Source organism: Glandiceps talaboti, chromosome 15, assembly GCF_964340395.1.
Source record: "Glandiceps talaboti chromosome 15, keGlaTala1.1, whole genome shotgun sequence".
In the NCBI taxonomy this organism is placed as follows: domain Eukaryota; kingdom Metazoa; phylum Hemichordata; class Enteropneusta; family Spengelidae; genus Glandiceps; species Glandiceps talaboti.
This window is the reverse complement of record NC_135563.1, coordinates 17,402,398-17,421,414: the sequence shown is the minus strand read 5'-3', so window position 1 is coordinate 17,421,414 and position 19,017 is coordinate 17,402,398. Positions and strand designations below refer to the sequence as shown.

At 36.3% G+C, this 19,017-nt stretch overlaps 1 protein-coding gene across 1 annotated transcript; it reads right to left on the bottom strand.

Annotated features, from left to right (window-relative positions):
- Positions 1-515: 515 nt before the first annotated feature.
- On the bottom strand, positions 516-17,810 carry LOC144446280 (UV-stimulated scaffold protein A-like). Its single transcript, XM_078136030.1, has 14 exons — positions 17,799-17,810; positions 11,994-12,079; positions 9,518-9,848; positions 8,375-8,495; positions 7,359-7,973; positions 6,532-6,644; positions 5,573-5,801; positions 5,065-5,239; positions 4,286-4,459; positions 3,346-3,403; positions 2,713-2,835; positions 1,835-1,931; positions 1,373-1,604; positions 516-762 (listed from the first exon to the last, which is right to left on the bottom strand). The coding sequence occupies exons 1-14, from the start codon at positions 17,808-17,810 to the stop codon at positions 663-665; spliced, it is 2,466 nt and encodes an 821-aa protein (XP_077992156.1). The 3' UTR covers positions 516-662.
- Between the last annotated feature and the right edge of the window lie 1,207 nt (positions 17,811-19,017).

The following is a 19,017-nucleotide window of genomic DNA, read 5'->3' as shown; positions in this document are numbered from 1 at the left end:
TTTGGATCTGGGATGTTTTATAGTATTCACATCCACTCCTCAGACCCACTACCGGTACATGTGATTGTTTCGGTGTAGCAGATAATTTTTTTCTCCAGAATAATTCACTTTATGACATAAGCATGAAATTTGGTACAGACAATGTCTAAGAGTCACATAGATAGAAAATAATACTAGCCACTCGAAAATCCAATATGGCCACCATTTTCCAAGATGGCTACCCAAATCATTCAAAATGGGTGGTTTTGTTACAAATCCTTCATCTAAGTGTCTAATAATGTTTGTTGATGACATTGGATTATATTTCACAACTTATGAACAACTAAAACTTCATAATTTTTTGTTAAAATATGACATCTTTGTATTGATAAACGTCTGATTACAATGTTTATACAGTAAAGATAGTGAATGAGAAAATTCCCTTCATCATACCAAAAGTAGCAAGAACAAGCTTTCATATAACAAAGTTTTGGATGATCCAAGCAACTTTTTTTTTTAACAAATGGTTGCAGAGCGGCTATGTGAAGCTATTACAAGGTTGCTACTGATTGGAAAGCATGCATATACTTTATCACTCATTAACAATACAGCCAATAGGTGTGCTTATTTTCTTTGTTTTCTAACCAATCAGAATGAACCTTATGAAGTACTTCACATTATCTTTACTGCTTGAATGCATAATTGAAGTTGTTTGCATATCTGTCTTTGTATCTTCGCCTGTCAAAGGAATCCATGGCACCAGCCACCCGTGATATGGCATTTCTGAAATATGAATGGAGATAGTGTTTAAGGTTTCATCACTGGGCTACGACACATGATACCATACAAGTTACATCATAGCACATTAAATAGAATATGTATCATGCATGTATTCACTTGTCTTTCAGTTTCATCATGACCCCATGTGGATATTTTTGCTAAGGTAAGGGAATTTCACTGACAAAGAAAGTTACTGTAATTTCATTACAGTTAAGGGGAATGCCACAACAAGATATAAAGCCATTTTCATAAACTTTGGGTTCTGGAGAGTCATTTCATGGTTTTACAATATACACATTGTGTGCAATTTCATAGAAACTTCAAGTTGAAATTTAGTCTAGCTGTTAGACCTCTCAGGCTATTTTGTTTACTCTAAAAGTGACCTAAGTTCACCACTGAGGGCGCCAGCACCAAGGCAGAAGTACCCATCCCCCAAAGTGCACATCCACGCTTTTACTACAAAATTAGTTGGGAGGATGTTCATGACTCCTAAGAGCCAGTTAGTTTGAGTGAGAACATCATGAATATTTCTATACAAACAATTTACATAGCATTGTAACGCGATCCTTTATCCAACAAATATTTGATTAGCATTGATATTCTGGAAACTTACTTGTTAAGGACTTTCTTTTCGAGTCTTGTCCTCGAAGTATTAGATTGTTTTTTGATGTCTGTCAAGTTGGGATATTTCTCCTTCTTTCTTTTTCCTTTTCCTTTGCCTTTTCCTTTGCCCTTTCCCTTGCCTTTACTGCTAGTTGATCCCAAATCTATTCCAGTTGCTGCTTCAATGTCTTTCATTAAGCCTTCATCTCTCCATTGTGAACCAGATGATAATGTCTCTGCAGCTGAAATGGTGACAACATACTTTGAGTAAAATGTATACATTCAGGGAAAAGAGTTGACAGTAAACATATCAGGTGTACCTCTGAGACTGACACCAGGTGAACCTCTGTGATTGATTAAACATACCAGGTGTATATATATATATGGTTTATGTGATACACATAGTTTAAAATATAATTGGTGGACAGGATATCCATAAAAGACTCTGTGACAAATTAGATAGATTGTCTACCTTCTGCTTTCTTTTCTTTCTCTATCCTATCATTGTCTTCTTGTTGGCTTGGTTTACCGTCCAAGTCCCTTGGTATAATCTTTCCATGAAATGGACACTAGAATGTACACAAATTACAGATGTAATGATAAAACTGGTCAGTTTGGACAGTAAAATGACAATATTTCAGTTAAGTGAAACCAGTATCAGGTCAAAGTTGACTCCCAGGTAACAATGCCCAGTTTGGATTAGGATTCAAATTTAGGTTTGAACGACAGTTTTCGGCAGAACTATAGAAAAAGTTGGTCCAGAACAGAAGAATGATGCATGCTATATGATTCTGATGGCTTGACTGATGAAAAAACACTAATGTGAGAACCTGGTCTAGAAATCCTGGCCTTTACCTTAACCTGGCAGAGAATAATTTCATATTTCTCAGTAATTCCAAATACCATAAATGACACAAACTTTACCGAATCACTCTGTAGGAATTGTTCAAATACAAAAATATCTCTTTAAGGATGAGCTGCATGTTCATATGGCTATTTTTGTTTAAAAAAAAATTTTTTTGCTGACTCCAGAACATTGATATATTGTCTAGGAACAGGTGAAACTAGTCTGTAAGGTACACTCTGACGGGGCGCCCTCACACATCAGTCAGATGAGGCCAGAGTGACACACATATCTTACAGTTTAAGGTGACACCATGAAGCTGCTTAATAGATACATTATAAATTTTCATCAAAAATTACAAGATAATATAATGCTACATCATTATCTGTGATTTGTCGTTCTAGTGACTGGTAAGCCAGGTATTCCCCTTTCAATGATGACATACCATAACATGAAGTGATCTTGGTATCAATAAAAAAACAACTAAAACTTGTTGCCAGTCTTACCTTGTGTCTGTCTTGTCTTTCACACAGTTTTCCATTTGTAAGGGGTGCTCTACATTTCCATTTCACAGGCTCAAATTTACCCAAGAAATTGATGCTGCGTAGACTCATTGTTTCTTCCATAGCCTACAAAAGAAGTGACACTCCTTGAATCAGGTGATTTCCTATGAATCAAAGAATCACTCAAATCATATGATTTGTAGATATTTAATCTTACAAGATTTCAATTGACAATGTCTTAAAACGTATGTAGTAGTTGTGTTTTCTTTCTGTTGTAGGATTGGTACAAAGAAATTATGTGCACTTTTTATCTATGCAAGGTAAAACTCAACAATTTATTTAGCACCTTGGGTTTTAATTCTTGGTAGCTGTAATAGCATTTTACCTTATGCTAGGGGTCCACATAGAACAAGCAGACAAGGATAAAGTGATAGAAATATCAGTAATAAAGAGCGCCCTCTTGAGGTCATGTGACAAGTTTACGTCATTGAATCATATGCAATATTTATTTGATAGCTGCAGAAGACTAGTAAGAGCTTAACTCAAAATATTCTAGATAAACTATTTACAATCTGAGTTCTGAACTACGACAAAATATGACTTTCTAGATCTAAGAGGGTTGATATGTTTCCTTACCTCAATCACAAATTCATCATTTTCTCGTGGTGTCCAAAATCTATGTTGTGATTCAGGTCTGAGGATGAAAGACACAGATATTGTCGATGTCAATAAGATAATTTAATGAAGTATTAACATTCATCATTTAAAGTCTCAGGAACAATTTCATAAAAACTTATATTTATGAGATAATACATATGGCTCTCAGAATATAGAGGTGAGTGATTTTTCAGTCTATATCCCCAGAGGGGGTTATCAGAATAAAATCATCAAAAAGGGCTATCAAAATATCGTATAGCAATATATGTATGTCTCCTATCACGTCACCTTTGTTTCAGGTTTGATTGAAATCTGCCATTGATATGGCTGTGTACAGATAGATGCACAGATGGACAGAACCCATTGTAAACCCCCCCCCCCCTCAGGCACAGTGGAGAAGGGGGTCTAAAAGATTTCTAAATTCAGCTTGTGCTCCTCTAATCACCATAAATTTTCTGTTAAGTGGTATTTTGAACAAATAAGACACTAAAGGAGATCATATAAACTTGAGTACATAACTACAATGCAGGCTTTAAAAGGAAAGGATAAATTGTGAATTCCCTATGTTTTATAAACCTTGGCTGCTAACATGAGATAAAATGCATTGGTTTCATTCACTTTCAATTATCAGTATGGAGACAGCATTGATTTGAACTTAGGCAGAAGTGATGTATAAGCCCTACTAAGTTCTGATTGATACCAGCTCTATACTGACAGGTGAAAATTAATGAAACCAATTCATTTCATCTTGTTTAACATCCCAAGATTTATTTAAACATAGTACATTCATAAGGTATCTTTTCCGTTTAACCCTCTTCAGGTGAAGTCTAGTGTATGTAAAAGATAGTGGCAATGACAGGATTAGGGTTAATAGTGGAAATGTACTATTTGGAGTCCCTTGTTTGTGTATTATCCCTACCTTATGATGGTGGGTGCATGGACGTCTTCAGGATGCTCCCAGTAATACAAGTCCATACTATATGGCATCTTGGGAGCACGTCTTAACAGTTCTGCTTTCCTCTTTTTGGAGAGTGGTTCTCCTCGAGAAGTTGATGGCTGTGGTTCACCAAATACTGGTCTGCTTGGTGCTTTGCTGAAAGACACAGTGATTACCACAAATCAGTCCTTAGACTTATTACATTATACATATGAAGTCAACTCTCGGCTAGCTAACAAAGACACAATCTAAAACTATTATTGCAACGTTGATATGAGCTGACGGGATGTTGATGTAATTACACTCACAGTATAGGGCAGTGAGTGTTTCTCAAGTGGCTGCACATTCAACCTCACTCTATGTTTACATTATCTTGATTACAGGGTGATTTTACAAATATGAACAAGGCACTGCTATCACCCATTTCCATAATCTACCACATGCAACAACAATAGATTTAGTTTGTGACTGTCTTACTTTGCCGATAGCCTGCTCTCCATAGTAATGTGTAGACAGGGAAACCAGTATCAGGTATTAGAAATTTTAGGATCAAACATGGGATGGCTATGCGTTGTCTAACTTTTAAACCGACGATTTCAAGTATTAAATGTTGTCTGATTTACTTGTATACAGAAAATCTGTTACATCAATACCTATACAGCAGGAGAACCATTTTAGTCTTAATGTAGCTGGAATGATTTCTTGAGACATTGGATGAAGAATTTGATAAAAAAAGCAATGGCTACTTTCGAACATCTTACAGTTTTTTTTGCAGATTGTCTTGTAGATGGTGAAGTCTCTTCTTTAGATGTGAGATAGCTGTGGCTCTGGATGTAGGATCCTTTAGATCTTCATCAATCTGTGTTTCATCAGTAGGACACCAGTCACGTGCTATGGTATCATCCACATTAGTGCTTTCACCCAGTGGTTCCAAACCTTGCACAAAAAATGAGAATAGTAAAAAATATGTCATGTTATGTCATGTCATGTCACGTCATATACCACATCATGTCATGTCACGTCACATCACATCACATCACGTCATATATCACATCACATCACATCATGTCATCAGCTAGGTAAGGCTAAGTATGTAACTGTATAAGCAGAACTATTACATATGTACCCGTGATTACTTGCACCAGTGTGCATACATACGAGTGGTATTCACACTGCAAAGCCAAACTTTCATCTTTCTGATGGCCAAACTATGGTTCATCAATCATCTTCCAATTCAGTTAACTGTCTCCAATCTAACTAGTAACTTACCATACTCTTCCCTGAGATGTTCAGGTATTCTAGGTTCATATCCTTCCTTTTCTGGTACTTCTTCAAACTCGTCATCACTATCACTCTCTATTGGAGTGTTGTTTACACATTCTCTGTGTTTTCTTTCGATCTTAAGATCGTTACATTGATCCCTGAAGTCTTCAATGGCTTTCTTGATGTCGATAACTTTTTTCACTTTGTCCTCTGTTGTACCAGCCTTAGTTAGAACCTGGAATAAAGAGTATGACCCAGTATGTATATAGTAGCTGGGAGAACTCAACCAAATAACAGTAATAACACCTATTCAGGGCCTGACACTGTTTTGTGGTTGGACAAAGCATTTGTGATTTTCCTGTCCATGGAATGATTATATACTCATTTGCACACAGGTATGCAATAATGTTTTGGTATTTCAAATTCCAACAATTTGCATGGCGACCAATGCAAGTAATCACACACATAAAATACTAGGACAGAACCTCATGATGCACAAGTGAAAGTGTGACGAACTTGGGGTATTTTCACAAGTGCTTGCAGTGTTCTCTGTAGCTATACTTTCATGAGCCTTAATGAGTGAAATTGTAGCAGAATACACTGTAAGCTTGAGTGCAAATACCCTGAGTACCCACACTGGCACTTGCATGGCATGGGGTTCTGTTATTATTACATATTTATTCAAAACATCAAATTTCTATATAAATGATACAAAGTGATTGTACACTGCATGATCTCGATCATTTTCAATGAAAAATCACACCTCATTTATGTATTATTTGCATGCAGGTATACATGAATTTTTTTTAGTAAATGCACTGCAGTGTAAATACCACTAGTATGCACATGCAATAATAAAAGTAATCTCTGGTACATATGTAATAATGTTGATACTGTCCTGTTATGATAGTGTCTACAGTTTTACTGCATTAAAACAGATCTGACACAAAAGATCAATATTTCACCTCCAGCCATCTTTGTATTCTAGGGTAATACGTTGCCATGGTAAGTCTTTGCATATCAATCAGCGTTTGTAGAATGTCTGTGTTGTCTTCATCTTCTCTGATGTGAATTTCATCTATAATAAGAAACAAACATTAACTATTAACACTTTAGAACTTTACAGTAGTTTTCCAACAAATGTGATATTACATTTGTAAATCTACATAAGTTTTATTAGATTTTCAAATTCTGTAGCCAGGGTTCTCAAACCTTCCCAAAAACACTGTTACAGCAGATTAGGAACTAAAAGAAAGGATAGGTAGAAAGACAAACAATTTTTTTTGCGAAAATGAGGGTAGTTCAGTTTCAATAATCAAAATTCAACAAGACAATATCCAATTTTCTATTTATTGCATGGATTGATAAAAATAGTTCCAAAGGCTTGGCAGCACAACTGACAATATTGAAATCTTTGCTACTGTCGTTTTCTGAATGTTCATTCACATGAATACCCCTCAACCTTGTTACCCTTGTAAACCCCTAGCAACACCCCCAACAAAATTCTAGATTGATTCATCTAGGAGTGTTTGCCCAAAAATTCAAAATCTCATTTTTTAAAGGTCTCATTTGAATACTAATGGAGTTTAATATCTTGTCTTAGATAATACTTCATCTAGACAACTCTAGAAACATTGACAATAAATTTTAGACCAAGCTGTCCAATGGTTTTGTGTGTTTGCCATAAACAATTTTAGTCATAATGACTAGCATGCATGTTCATTATTGCAATACAGAAAGATTTTAAACTTGTCATTAAAAGTAGCCTAAAGAAAATGACAAAGGTAAATACCTGGATGAATTTCAAGACTCAGACTATAGTTCCATGAGTTGATGCCATGATCTTGTAACATTTCATCTCTTTCTAGTAAAGCATTGCTATCAGCATCAGGAACTTTTTCAAATTCTTCATCTTCCTCCTCCTCCTCCTCCTCCTCCTCATCATCCATTTCTATATTCCCAACATCATCATCCTTACAGCTATCCTTGTTTCCATGGTTACAGTGACTACTTTCTGGAGTATCATTCTCTGAAGATTTTGTTTTATCAAAATTACTGTCTCTGTTTCTCTCTCTCCATACTTTTTCTGATTTTCCATGGTCAGTTTCAAAGTCTGTTTCTCTCTTTCCTGTACAAGTACTATGAAGTCTACTTTCTTTGTCTGCTCCCCCGTCACACACATCAAGGTGGCAGTCTTGTGATGTTCTATCACTTTCTGATTGTTCACATTTCACAGATTGTGTATTTTCACTGCTGCTAGTCCTACTGTCATTATGACCTATTTGTGCACTTGATGGATTTTCTAAGTCACTCTCACAGTCTCCATTGAATTCACTTGGGTGTGGTAAAAGCAACTGAAAGCAACTCTTTGCCTGTGTCAAGCATTCCTCTATTTCAGGTAAAGTTTCTGAAATCAAGTAAAACACACAATTATCTTTTAGTAAAAAGGCAGGCAGGCAGGCAGGGAGGTAGGTACCTACCTATCTAAGTCAAACTCTGTTATTCTATGCTTTGCTGAGGAGCCTGACTATCTAAGTAAAACACTGAAAATTGTGTGCTTTGATGAGCAGCCTGAATGTCTATGTCAAACTCTGAAACCTTGCTGAAGAGTTTTTTTAATCCGCCTGTTCGTATTGAATGTTGAAATCACATTTTGCTATGGAGCGCGGTACAGCTGTTTGTGTCTTGAAATGATAAGCTTTGCTGAGGAGTGAAACTCTCTACACCAAACTCTGAAACTACAAGCTTTGAAATTGCTGACATGTAATGTAGCAAAAAGTATCAGAATTACTCAATATGCTTTCTAACCTTCCATTTCCTTCATAACTTTGTTGGCATTTTCAAGGAGAACATTTCTCTGTCTCAATTGTCTCTCCTCTTCTCTCTGTCTCTCTACAACAGTTCTAGCATGGATGTCATCAAAATTGACCTGTAATGTCAACAATGAAAACAGATGCTTTACTACAATTTTATTATTTTTTAACGAGAAATTTACTATATATTTGATGAAATATGACCACATAATGTCAACTATAGATTGTCTTCCATATTCCACACTTGACTGTCTTTTCAAATATTTCTCACTGAAATGAAAATGTTATTCTAATACTAAAGTTTCCTTGTATCAGTGTCTTGTTTTGTTTTGTCTTGTGCATTGCATTGTATTTTAGTGTGTTATGTCATGTATTATATTATATTGTATTGTGTATCATGCAATTATGGTACAATACTATTATGTACTGTACTGTACTGTACTGTACTGTACTGTACTGTACTGTACTGTACTGTACTGTACTGTACTGTACTGTACTGTACTGTACTGTAACCATATTGTACTGTACTGTGCTGCACTCTACTGCACTGTTCTGTTTCATTTTACTATATACAATAATCGTGGCACAAGCTGAGCTCATAAGCTTTTCACTCAAATGAATTGATGTTGATGCATGTCCTCTATGACAATTTGTCTGTCTTCTGGTGTTGTTAACACAGTTGATTGCATATAGTAGGGATTTCCTGAACATTTTTGATGTGTATAATAAATTACTTCATCAGATCATTTATAAATTATATTTCGATACCAGGCTTCAATTCACACTGAAGTCACAGTGTATCTAAGTGTATCCCAGTAAGTAGAATACTGTGAGTGCCTTCTAAATATGCTGCATAAACTACGTCCAAAAATGTGTAAACCCCTTTAATCTCTCTTTACTGTTTATAGTACACTAAAATACCATATAGATGTATTGTATTGCATTGTATTGCATTGTATTGTATTGTATTGTAGTGTATTGTATTGTATTGTATTGTATTGTATTGTATTGTATTGTACTGTATTGTATTGTATTTACTGTATACTACATGCAGTAGTTGTCAAACTTTATAAAAAGTGTGTACATATACTACTGGAAAGTGTTCTTCCCTTGACAAAACACTAGCCCACAACTATACCTTTTTACAGTGTTTGAGAAAATTGTAACCAAGAGCAAGTTTCTTGTATGCCTGTCCAAACTTTTCATGCCAGACTTGAATTGCTTGTAAAGTCTTCTCCCTCAGTGTTCGTGCAGCAGGTTTCGGAGGTGGGAGTGGCTGCTCTGGGTCTGTCTCGACAGTCAATTCTAGGAATTCTTGAAAGTCGGTCACTAAAAGTTCCCGGAATCTGTGAGATCTCATGAAGAGAGCATCCATTATCTGAAATGCTGACAGTCTGATTTCAGAATGTTCTTTGTTTAGTTGCTTCATGGCAAGATGAAATGTGTGTTCAACGTAATCATCAGAAGTCCTGTAAAAGAGAGATCAAATGTGTGTTAAACATACTCATCAGAAGTTCTGTAAGAAAGAGATCAAACGCATGTTCAACAATATATAACATAGGGCATCCCTCCGTTATTTATGGTTCAGAAAGAACTACTGTCCTCGGTCCTCACCAGAATTTTATTTCGTCCCTAGACGTTGTATTTTTTCTCTCTCTTTAATTTCTATATATTTATTCAATATCTGTATAAACTGTACAAGTTCTGGTGAAATAAATTTCAATTCAATTCAATTCAATGTAGTTGTCAAAAGTGAACATCGGGATGAGTTAAAATAACTGTGTCACTAAACAAAGACAACAGGCTGACGTGAGTACTTATATGGTGCGGTGCATTGCAGTGTAGTGTGGTGTCAAGTGTTGTGATGTGCTGTGCTGTAGTTTAATGTTTTAGGACACCCGGTCTCCTGTTTGCTATATGAAGAGTCATAATAATAATATTAAATAATAATACTTAATTTTTTTATAGCGACTTCCATCAAAACAATAACAAACAGTTTCACAATAAAATATATAACAATTGATTTCAAATTACAATGATAAAAGTAAGACCAGCTCGAATACAATAATAAAAGTAAAAGTAAGACCAGCTTGAATACAATGATAAAAGTAAGACCAGCTTGAATACAATGATAAAAGTAAGACCAACTCAAATACAATGATAAAAGTAAGACCAACTCAAATACAATGATAAAAGTATGACCAGCTCGAATACAATGATAAAAGTAAGACCAACTCAAATACAATGATAAAAGTAAGACCAGCTTGAATATAATGATAAAAGTAAGACCAACTCAAATACAATGATAAAAGTAAGACCAACTCAAATACAATGATAAAAGTAAGACCAACTTGAATACAATGATAAAAGTAAGACCAACTCAAATACAATGATAAAAGTATGACCAGCTCGAATACAATGATAAAAGTAAGACCAACTCAAATACAATGATAAAAGTAAGACCAGCTCGAATACAATGATAAAAGTAAGACCAACTCAAATACAATGATAAAAGTATGACCAGCTTGAATACAATGATAAAAGTAAGACAAGCTTGAATATAATGATAAAAGTAAGACCAGCTTGAATATAATGATAAAAGTAAGACAAGCTCGAATACAATGATAAAAGTAAGACCAGCTCGACTAATGTAAAATGATAAAAAGAATGATATGGACAACATTTCAATGATATATCCATAGTGCTTTTGGAAAAGGTGCATTTTAAGAGATGTTTTAAAGGAAGCGACAGATGGTGAAACTCTAATTGTTGTCGGTAAAACATTCCATAAAGTGGGAGCTGCATTAGAGAAAGAGCGATAGCCAAAGTGCTTCTGTTCCCAGTCCACAGGCTCCAAAATGGGTGCGGATGCTGAGCGTGTCAACCGTTTTGGAATGTGAACTGTGATCAGATCAGAAAGATAGGCGAGTGCTTCATTGTATAAGATTTTATAGACAAAGAAAAGAATTTTGAATTAAATTCTAGCGTGGATAGGGAGCCACTGGTGTGATGTGCCTTACTGGTGTGATGTGCTCATGTATTTTTCATGGCTTTTATTATGGACACAAATCCTACTGTATTTGTGGGACTTGGATTTCCTATAATTATAAATACATATACATGTACATGCACCTACATACATACATACATACACCTACATACATACATACATACATACATACATACATACATACATACATACATACATACATACATACATACATACATACATACATACATACATACATACATACATACATACATACATACATACATACATACATACATACATACATACATACATACATACATACATACATACATACATACATACATACATATGATACATACATACATACATACATACATACATACATACATACATACATACATACATACATACATACATACATACATACATACATACATACACACATACATCATACATACATACATACATACATACATACATACATACATACATACATACATATAAACACAAAATATTGGTGTCATAAAAACTCCACACAAAGTACAATAAAATCAACTCTACTATCAAATTGTCATATTCAATTACTCGATTATAATTAACAAAATCTTTGGTTTTTACTCACCTGCAAATCTTTTTAACTTTCTTGATACTTTCTTCATTGAGAGATGGTGAACCAGAGGTTGTCAGTTCCTCTACCAGCTTGGCAAGCTCCAGACAAACAGTATGGTCCAAAGATGCCATCTTCTCTAGTTTACACTGACCTAGTAAAATTGGTTAAAATATTTCAACATCAGTTAACCAATCTGAATAACTTCACCTATCTGAACAGTACCAGTTCCTTATCCATCAGACATACACAAGGCTATGGCGGAAGGCAATGTATAGAGTTCCTTTTGCACTACTTCTTCCATATAGCTCTGGGAATATGCGCTCCGAGAACTCTGAGACATTTAAGGAGTGGGACGTAGATTTGTCAGAGTTCTCAGAGTACATCTTTCCAGAGCTGGCTCTTCCATTGCTCTCAAGCTGGGTTTATAATAATTTTTTGGCTTTGGTGAAAATGCTTATGATTAAACCTCAATTTAAATAACTAGTATTCTTAGAGTCAGACTAGTGATTGACAGTAGACATGGAATCACAAAATCATACAAATTGATTCGAGTGCTAAAATACTAGTAGTACTAGTAGTATAGTCAGTAGTATTTACAAATTACACTGACGAGTACGAGTCACTGTTTTAACTTTTTGCATACAGGTCGCCATTTTTACGGTACAAATATACAAAATAGTCTCTGGTTTGTCCTACCTTGCCTCTCCCAGAATAACGAGATAAAGTTATGCCAACGTACAACTACACTGCATGAATTTTGCAGATGAAGCAATTTTTACATCGCATCGTTTGCATGGTGAGCCATTTTAGGTCGTAACCTTTGACATGACAGACGCATATCTACATCATGTGCGCACGCATACGAGCATGAAAACATCTATTGTCTACGTACATACGGGGTGGTCAAAAGTAAACACTTGGACGTACATGACTAAAAGATCGCCAAAAGTAAGTTTACAAAAATAGAGCACGAAAATAAAAACGTTCTCCCCATAATAACAAATAGATATACTTCATTTTCATCAATTAAAATACGTCTTCTGCTCTTTGAAACCAAAACGAAAGAGTTATTTTCGACCCTCTAAAATCAAGCTGTCATTTATAGGCAAAAACATCATCAGTTTTTTTAAAAGTCTGGCCGGAATTTTAAGAGTCTGGCGCAGGGTTTGGCGTTTATACTTTTCTCAAGGTAAGATAAGGTGCTAACTCAACGATGGTGTCGTGCACTAAGGGGTGGACCAATTGATAACCTGGGGGGGGGGGCTTGGAAGATTTCGGGGAAAAAGATGCCAAATGGAGTTGCTTAAAAAAAACCCCAGATATGAGTAAGTGATGGAAAAAAAGATGGACCACTGCTGCTAGAAAAAAATGTCTTGGCAGGGAAATGATGCACAGGTTCAAGTATACTGTTCAACCTGCTCGTACCTCTCCAACCAGGACACTTGTCAAATCATGACAAAAATTTTCAAACACATGTCAGGGACCAGTCAGTTTCGTTAGCCTGTGGTACATATATATATATATATATTTGTTCTTGTCTCTGTTTCTTTCATAAATTGTTTAAATATTACTTAATGTAAGGGTTCAAACATAACTACACATAAAATTATAGATATAATACATGTATTACCTAGCTACCACACTAGTTACAGAACATGCCATGTAAGAGTTTGGCTGTTTCACAATCAGTGCTTCACTTATCTTGCACTTTGGGGCAAAAGTGAACGTGAAGGTTTTGTTATCGTAATCTTCGTACTATTAGATAGTTTATAAAAGAACTTAATCTAAATTGTTCTAGTCTCTTCAGTATGAATTTGTCAGAAGGGATGACTATACTTCCTATTTCGGACACTACATGTATTGGCACCACAACTCAAATTCAAGTTTCTATTGTACACTAGGTATGATCTCCTAAAGTGCTCTAACACATCAGTAACTTTACTATACATGCAATATAAATGCATCTATACCAATGTTACAGGCCCACTTTTATAACATGGAAAATCTATTTTAAAAGTTATATTTACTTTAGCATTTCGAAGCTTGGCAATATATATCTCAGAGGCTATGAATAACATAACAATTGCCTAAATAGAAACAAAAAACTGCAGATCTGCAGGGGGGAACCCCTTGGACTCCATCACCCCAGAGGCCACTCATTCGTTAAACCAACAATAAGACCCCCTAGGACCCCCATAAGAGGTAGACATGTCCAAGCCTCAAATCAAAGTTCTTCCCTCCACCTCTTACTGTCAAGATGCTATGAAACTTTATTTCAAAAATGTTTCAACCATGTGTAGTTGTTTTTTACAATTGTTAGAGCTGTCTTGTAAAGCTTGCAAATTATTGCCTGAAAGTGTTTGTTAATAGCCTGAAAATTGGCTTTAAGAGTAAAAATCCTCCAGGGCTTCTGGGGGGGGGGGGGGCTAGAACCCCCTCCCCCATAAGAGGTAGACATATTCCAGTTTCAAATCAAAGTTCTTTCCTCCACCTCTTACTGTCAAGATGCTATGAAACTTTATTTAAAAAATGTTTCAACCCAACGTAGTTGCTTTTTACATGTTAGAGCTGTCTTGTAAAGTTTGTAAATTATTGTCTGAAAGTGTCTGTGAATAGCACAGAAGTAAAAATCCTCCAGGGCTTCTAGGGTGAGACCCCCTAGAAACCCCCCCCCATTCACACACACTCACACAAAAGGTGGACATATCCCAGTCTCAAAGCTCTTCCCCTCTCAGTGACAGTTTACTGTCAGATGCTATGAAACTTTATTCACGGGGGTCAGTGTTTTTTTGTCGGCTAAATGGAAAAAAATGACACCCCCACTCCCATCCCCCCAAGCTGGAGAAACTGACTGGTTTATCTGAATGTTTGAACTCACCAATCAAGTTTCCGATTTGAATTTTCAGTGTGTCATCATACCATGGCATAAAAACTGTCAATGATGTTTATTTAATTGAAAATCAAACATGTATGAAATATGTAGTTTCCTAAATAAAATCTGCGTGTGATAGAACAGCATATTTTTACTCTCTGTATTACCCTGTGCGAAAACCAAACAGGAAATTGTGGCAACAAAAGTAGGGGTTCAACATTGACGTAAAAAAATCCGGATATCTCAAAGAAGCAAAGAAAAGAAAAGTTGCCAGCATAGCCGAAGGAGAAAAAAAAATTCTCAGGCAAGCAAGTGGGAAAAAAATAATGACTCTCACCAATCTTCCAAGCCCCCCCCCAAGATATCGAATGGTCTACCCCTAATGAGAAATCTGTGCATGCACTCGTACTTTCCATGGCCACTGAAGTGACCCCCTGCAAGATTACATTAAACAAGTGATACACATCAATGAACGAAACGATCCGGGTCCGTGCATGCCACGTCCCAATCTGATTAAAATCCGATGTACATGTTGGCTAATCATTCATGTCTATTTTACCTTCGTTATTTTGCTTGAATTGACCTTCGTAGCACGTGTTTACGTCGCCTCAGTCTAAAAACGTAAGCATGTACTACGAAGGTCAATTCAAGCAAACTAACGAGGGTAAAACAGCAATGAATGATTAGCCGACATCTACATCGGATTTTAATCAGATTGGCCACGTCCATACTTGGGCAACATGCTGAACTTTAACTTTTTAAAAAAACTATTTCAGTGTTTGGTGAAGGGTGACTTGGTTAGTGCGGCGCTATCTCCTTTTTTAGCACAACTGAACTGAAGTTCAGTAGTGCTGTAGGGATCGCCTGGCGTCTGTCTGTCTGTCTGTCTGTCTGTCTGTCTGCCTGCCTGTCTGTCTCTCTCTCTCTGTCTGTGTATGTATGTATGTATGTATGTATGTATGTATGTATGTATGTATGTATGTATGTATGTATGTATGTATGTGTGTATGTGTGTGTGTGTGTGTGTGTGTGCGTGCGTGCGTGCGTGCGTGCGTGCGTGCGTGCGTGCGTGTGTGTGTGTGTGTGTGTGTGTGTGTGTGTGTATGTGTATGTATAAACAACTTTAAAGTCAAAAACCGCTGAACCGATTGCCATGTTATTTAGTGGGTCCATTACCTTGGGTGTCTAGTTGGGAAATTGTTCAAATGGAAATGATCGCATCAGAAATGTGCACTTTGCGTTTGAAAATGTGATTTGTTGTATTACAAAATGCTGACTTCAGCCTGGAAATGAAAGATTCTTGTTTTATTGATGCAATGAAATCATTAAATATTTTATGGGCTGCTGCACATGTCAGTGTCAATGGCGTAAAGATTAACATCTGTTTAAGGTTGCTTGGCAACCTAAGCCTGTTTTTAGCACAGCTGATTTAAATCATAGACACTATGATTAAAACAGGTTCATATAAATGCATAATCCTAAGGCATTAAAAAAAACCAGTTTGTACAAAGAATAAGAAGTCACTCATTTTATGAGTCATATCAAGACCTCCATGATCATACTGTGTTTGGCAGGTTAAATTTCCTGCATGTACCGATTGCCATGATATTTGATGGGTGTATTACCTTGGGTGTCTAGTTGGGAAATTGTTCAAATCAAAATGATCTTACTACCGGTGTGTGATTTGGGTCGAAAAAGGTAATTTTTGGTCAAAAGATTTACTCAAAAACTATTGGGCAGATCGGTCTGAAATTTGGTGGGAACATTCTTAGGGGTGCTTAAGCATTCAAAAAATGTTTGCAAATGTGCCTAGCAACAAGACCACGCCCATAGCAACAGCCAAACGGTGAGGTATTTCACAAAGATAACCACTGGGATTAAAAGACAATTGAATAAGCATTCAAAAAATGTATGTAAATTTGCCTAGCAACAAGACCACGCCCATAGCAACAGCCAAGTCATATTACAAAGATAACAACAGGAATTGATAGACAAATTAATAAGCATTCAAAAAATGTATGCAAATATGCCTAACAACAAGACCACGCCCATAGCAATAGCCAAATGATCAGATATCTTGCAAAGATTACAGGGATTAATAGATTATTGAATCACCATTCCAAAAAATGTATGTAAATTTGCCTAGCAACATGACCACGCCCATGGCAACGACCAATCGGTGGTGTATTTCACAAAGATAACCATGGGTATGGATAGACCATTGAATAAACATTCAAAAAATGTATGTAATTTGCCTGGCAACAAGACCACGCCCATAGCAACAACCAAATGATCACATATATTTCAAAGATAACAATATGAATTAATAGACAAATGAATAACCATTTAAAAATTGTATGCAAATTGCAAATATGCCTAGAAACATGACCACGCCCATAGCAACAGCCAAATGGTAACATATTTTGCAAAGATAACACAGACAAATGAATAAACATTCAAAAAATGTATGCAAATATGCCTAGCAACAAGACCACGCCCATAGCAACAGCCAAACGATCACATATATTGCAAAGATAACACGGATTTATAGACAAATGAATAAACATTCAAAAATGTATGCAAATGTGCCTAGCAACAAGACCACGCCCATAACAACAGCCAAGTGATCACACATTTTGCAAAGATAACAGGGATAAATAGACAAATGAATAAACATTCAATAATGTATGGATAATCATTCAGCAAATGAACACCTATACCCAGCATGGATCAGCATATGGGTAAACATTTTTAAAAACTGTACAGTTGTGCTGCAATGCCATTGGCGCTCTTTTTTATGTTTATCTTTTCAAATTATATTATTGCTGAAAAAAAGGTGCCTTTTAGATGTTCAGAGAGATGTGCATGTTATAAATATAATGAAGAAACAGGAAAGAACTACTCTTCAAATAGACTGACTCATTAATCATGCTATTCATCAGTACCTGTTCATCCATTACTGACCATGGCATCCAGTACACCTCACTCTCAGTACCTAGCTGCTCTGCTTAGAGCTGGAGAGGCACAGCACTCATTGTGAGGAACCCAAAGCTAGATATTGATTTTGGGTGCAAAAATAGATATAGAACCCCTCATTGAACCGTGTACAAAATGTTACCATCATTTTCTTTCATGGGGAGACAATATAAGTAATTTTTATACAACTTGTATATAAATCTGTTGAAATTTGAATATTGTAGGGTTACATGATACATAAACATTGTCAAGTCACAAGACACTACTTCAACGAAGTTATACTTCTACAGTTGGCCTGACAGATGGGAAATAATCTTATTTGTGGTTGAATACAGCTATTGAAATAAATTCAGTAAGTATGGAGCGATCTGAGATCGCAGCAAGGTTAACGTCTCGCACCCCAATAAATGACACGAGTAGAACACACATCAAGCCTACATGTACGTTTCAGACTAACCGTCACTTTTATTTCAGACTAAAGGATAATACAAGACAGCAGTTTGGTACGTCAGGGATAGAGGTCTAGTTTTGTATTGACCACGCCCAGTTTCCCATTATACAACTCTCAACTCGTGCAGCATCTACCACAGTCACATGACTGTACGAACCAGGCCGATGGGCTAACCAGTGTAGCTTACCGGGTCAGTGAGTGTGGAGAATTAGAAATCGGCTACGAAATCGCGAGAGTACGGAGTACTCTCTTCCCGAAATTACAGCATCCAATGAGTCCCCAGGTTGACGATCGAAATCTCGGAAACTCCCCCTTTTTGTACACTAAAACCCCGCCAAAAATAAGCTATGAACTACAAAATAAGACTAATGTTTCGAGGTCGTATTCCATGTTTGGGAATAGCGGGAAAATACACCCCATGTGACCTGTCTACGTGGCTGAAGGTTACCGTAGACTACTTCCAGTGTGACTCCCGGTCAAACTCCACGTTGTCATTTTACTGTAGGAAATAACGGAAAACAACCTAACGCTAGATATTTGGCACACAAGTATTGCACATCCTCGTGGACAAGTCACTTTGGAAAGTGGCAGAATCGCAGGTCGCTTTATATTGCTTGCTTTAAATAATCACGTTTGGGTTTTTTCGAAATTTCATGGACCCCCCCCCCCAGAAATTGTGAAATTTTTGTTTAGCCCCCAACTATTTTTTCATGAGAAAAATTGATGGCCCTGCCCAC

What these genes read in the sequence shown, in the direction of transcription:
- LOC144446280 (XM_078136030.1), bottom strand. An exon ending in ATGATGAATTTGTGATTGAG is followed by an intron (nt 2,836 to 3,345) that starts GTAAGGAAACAT and finishes CTTCTTTTGTAG; the next exon opens with GCTATGGAAGAAACAATGAG. An exon ending in GAAAGAAAAGAAAGCAGAAG is followed by an intron (nt 1,605 to 1,834) that starts GTAGACAATCTA and finishes TCACCATTTCAG; the next exon opens with CTGCAGAGACATTATCATCT.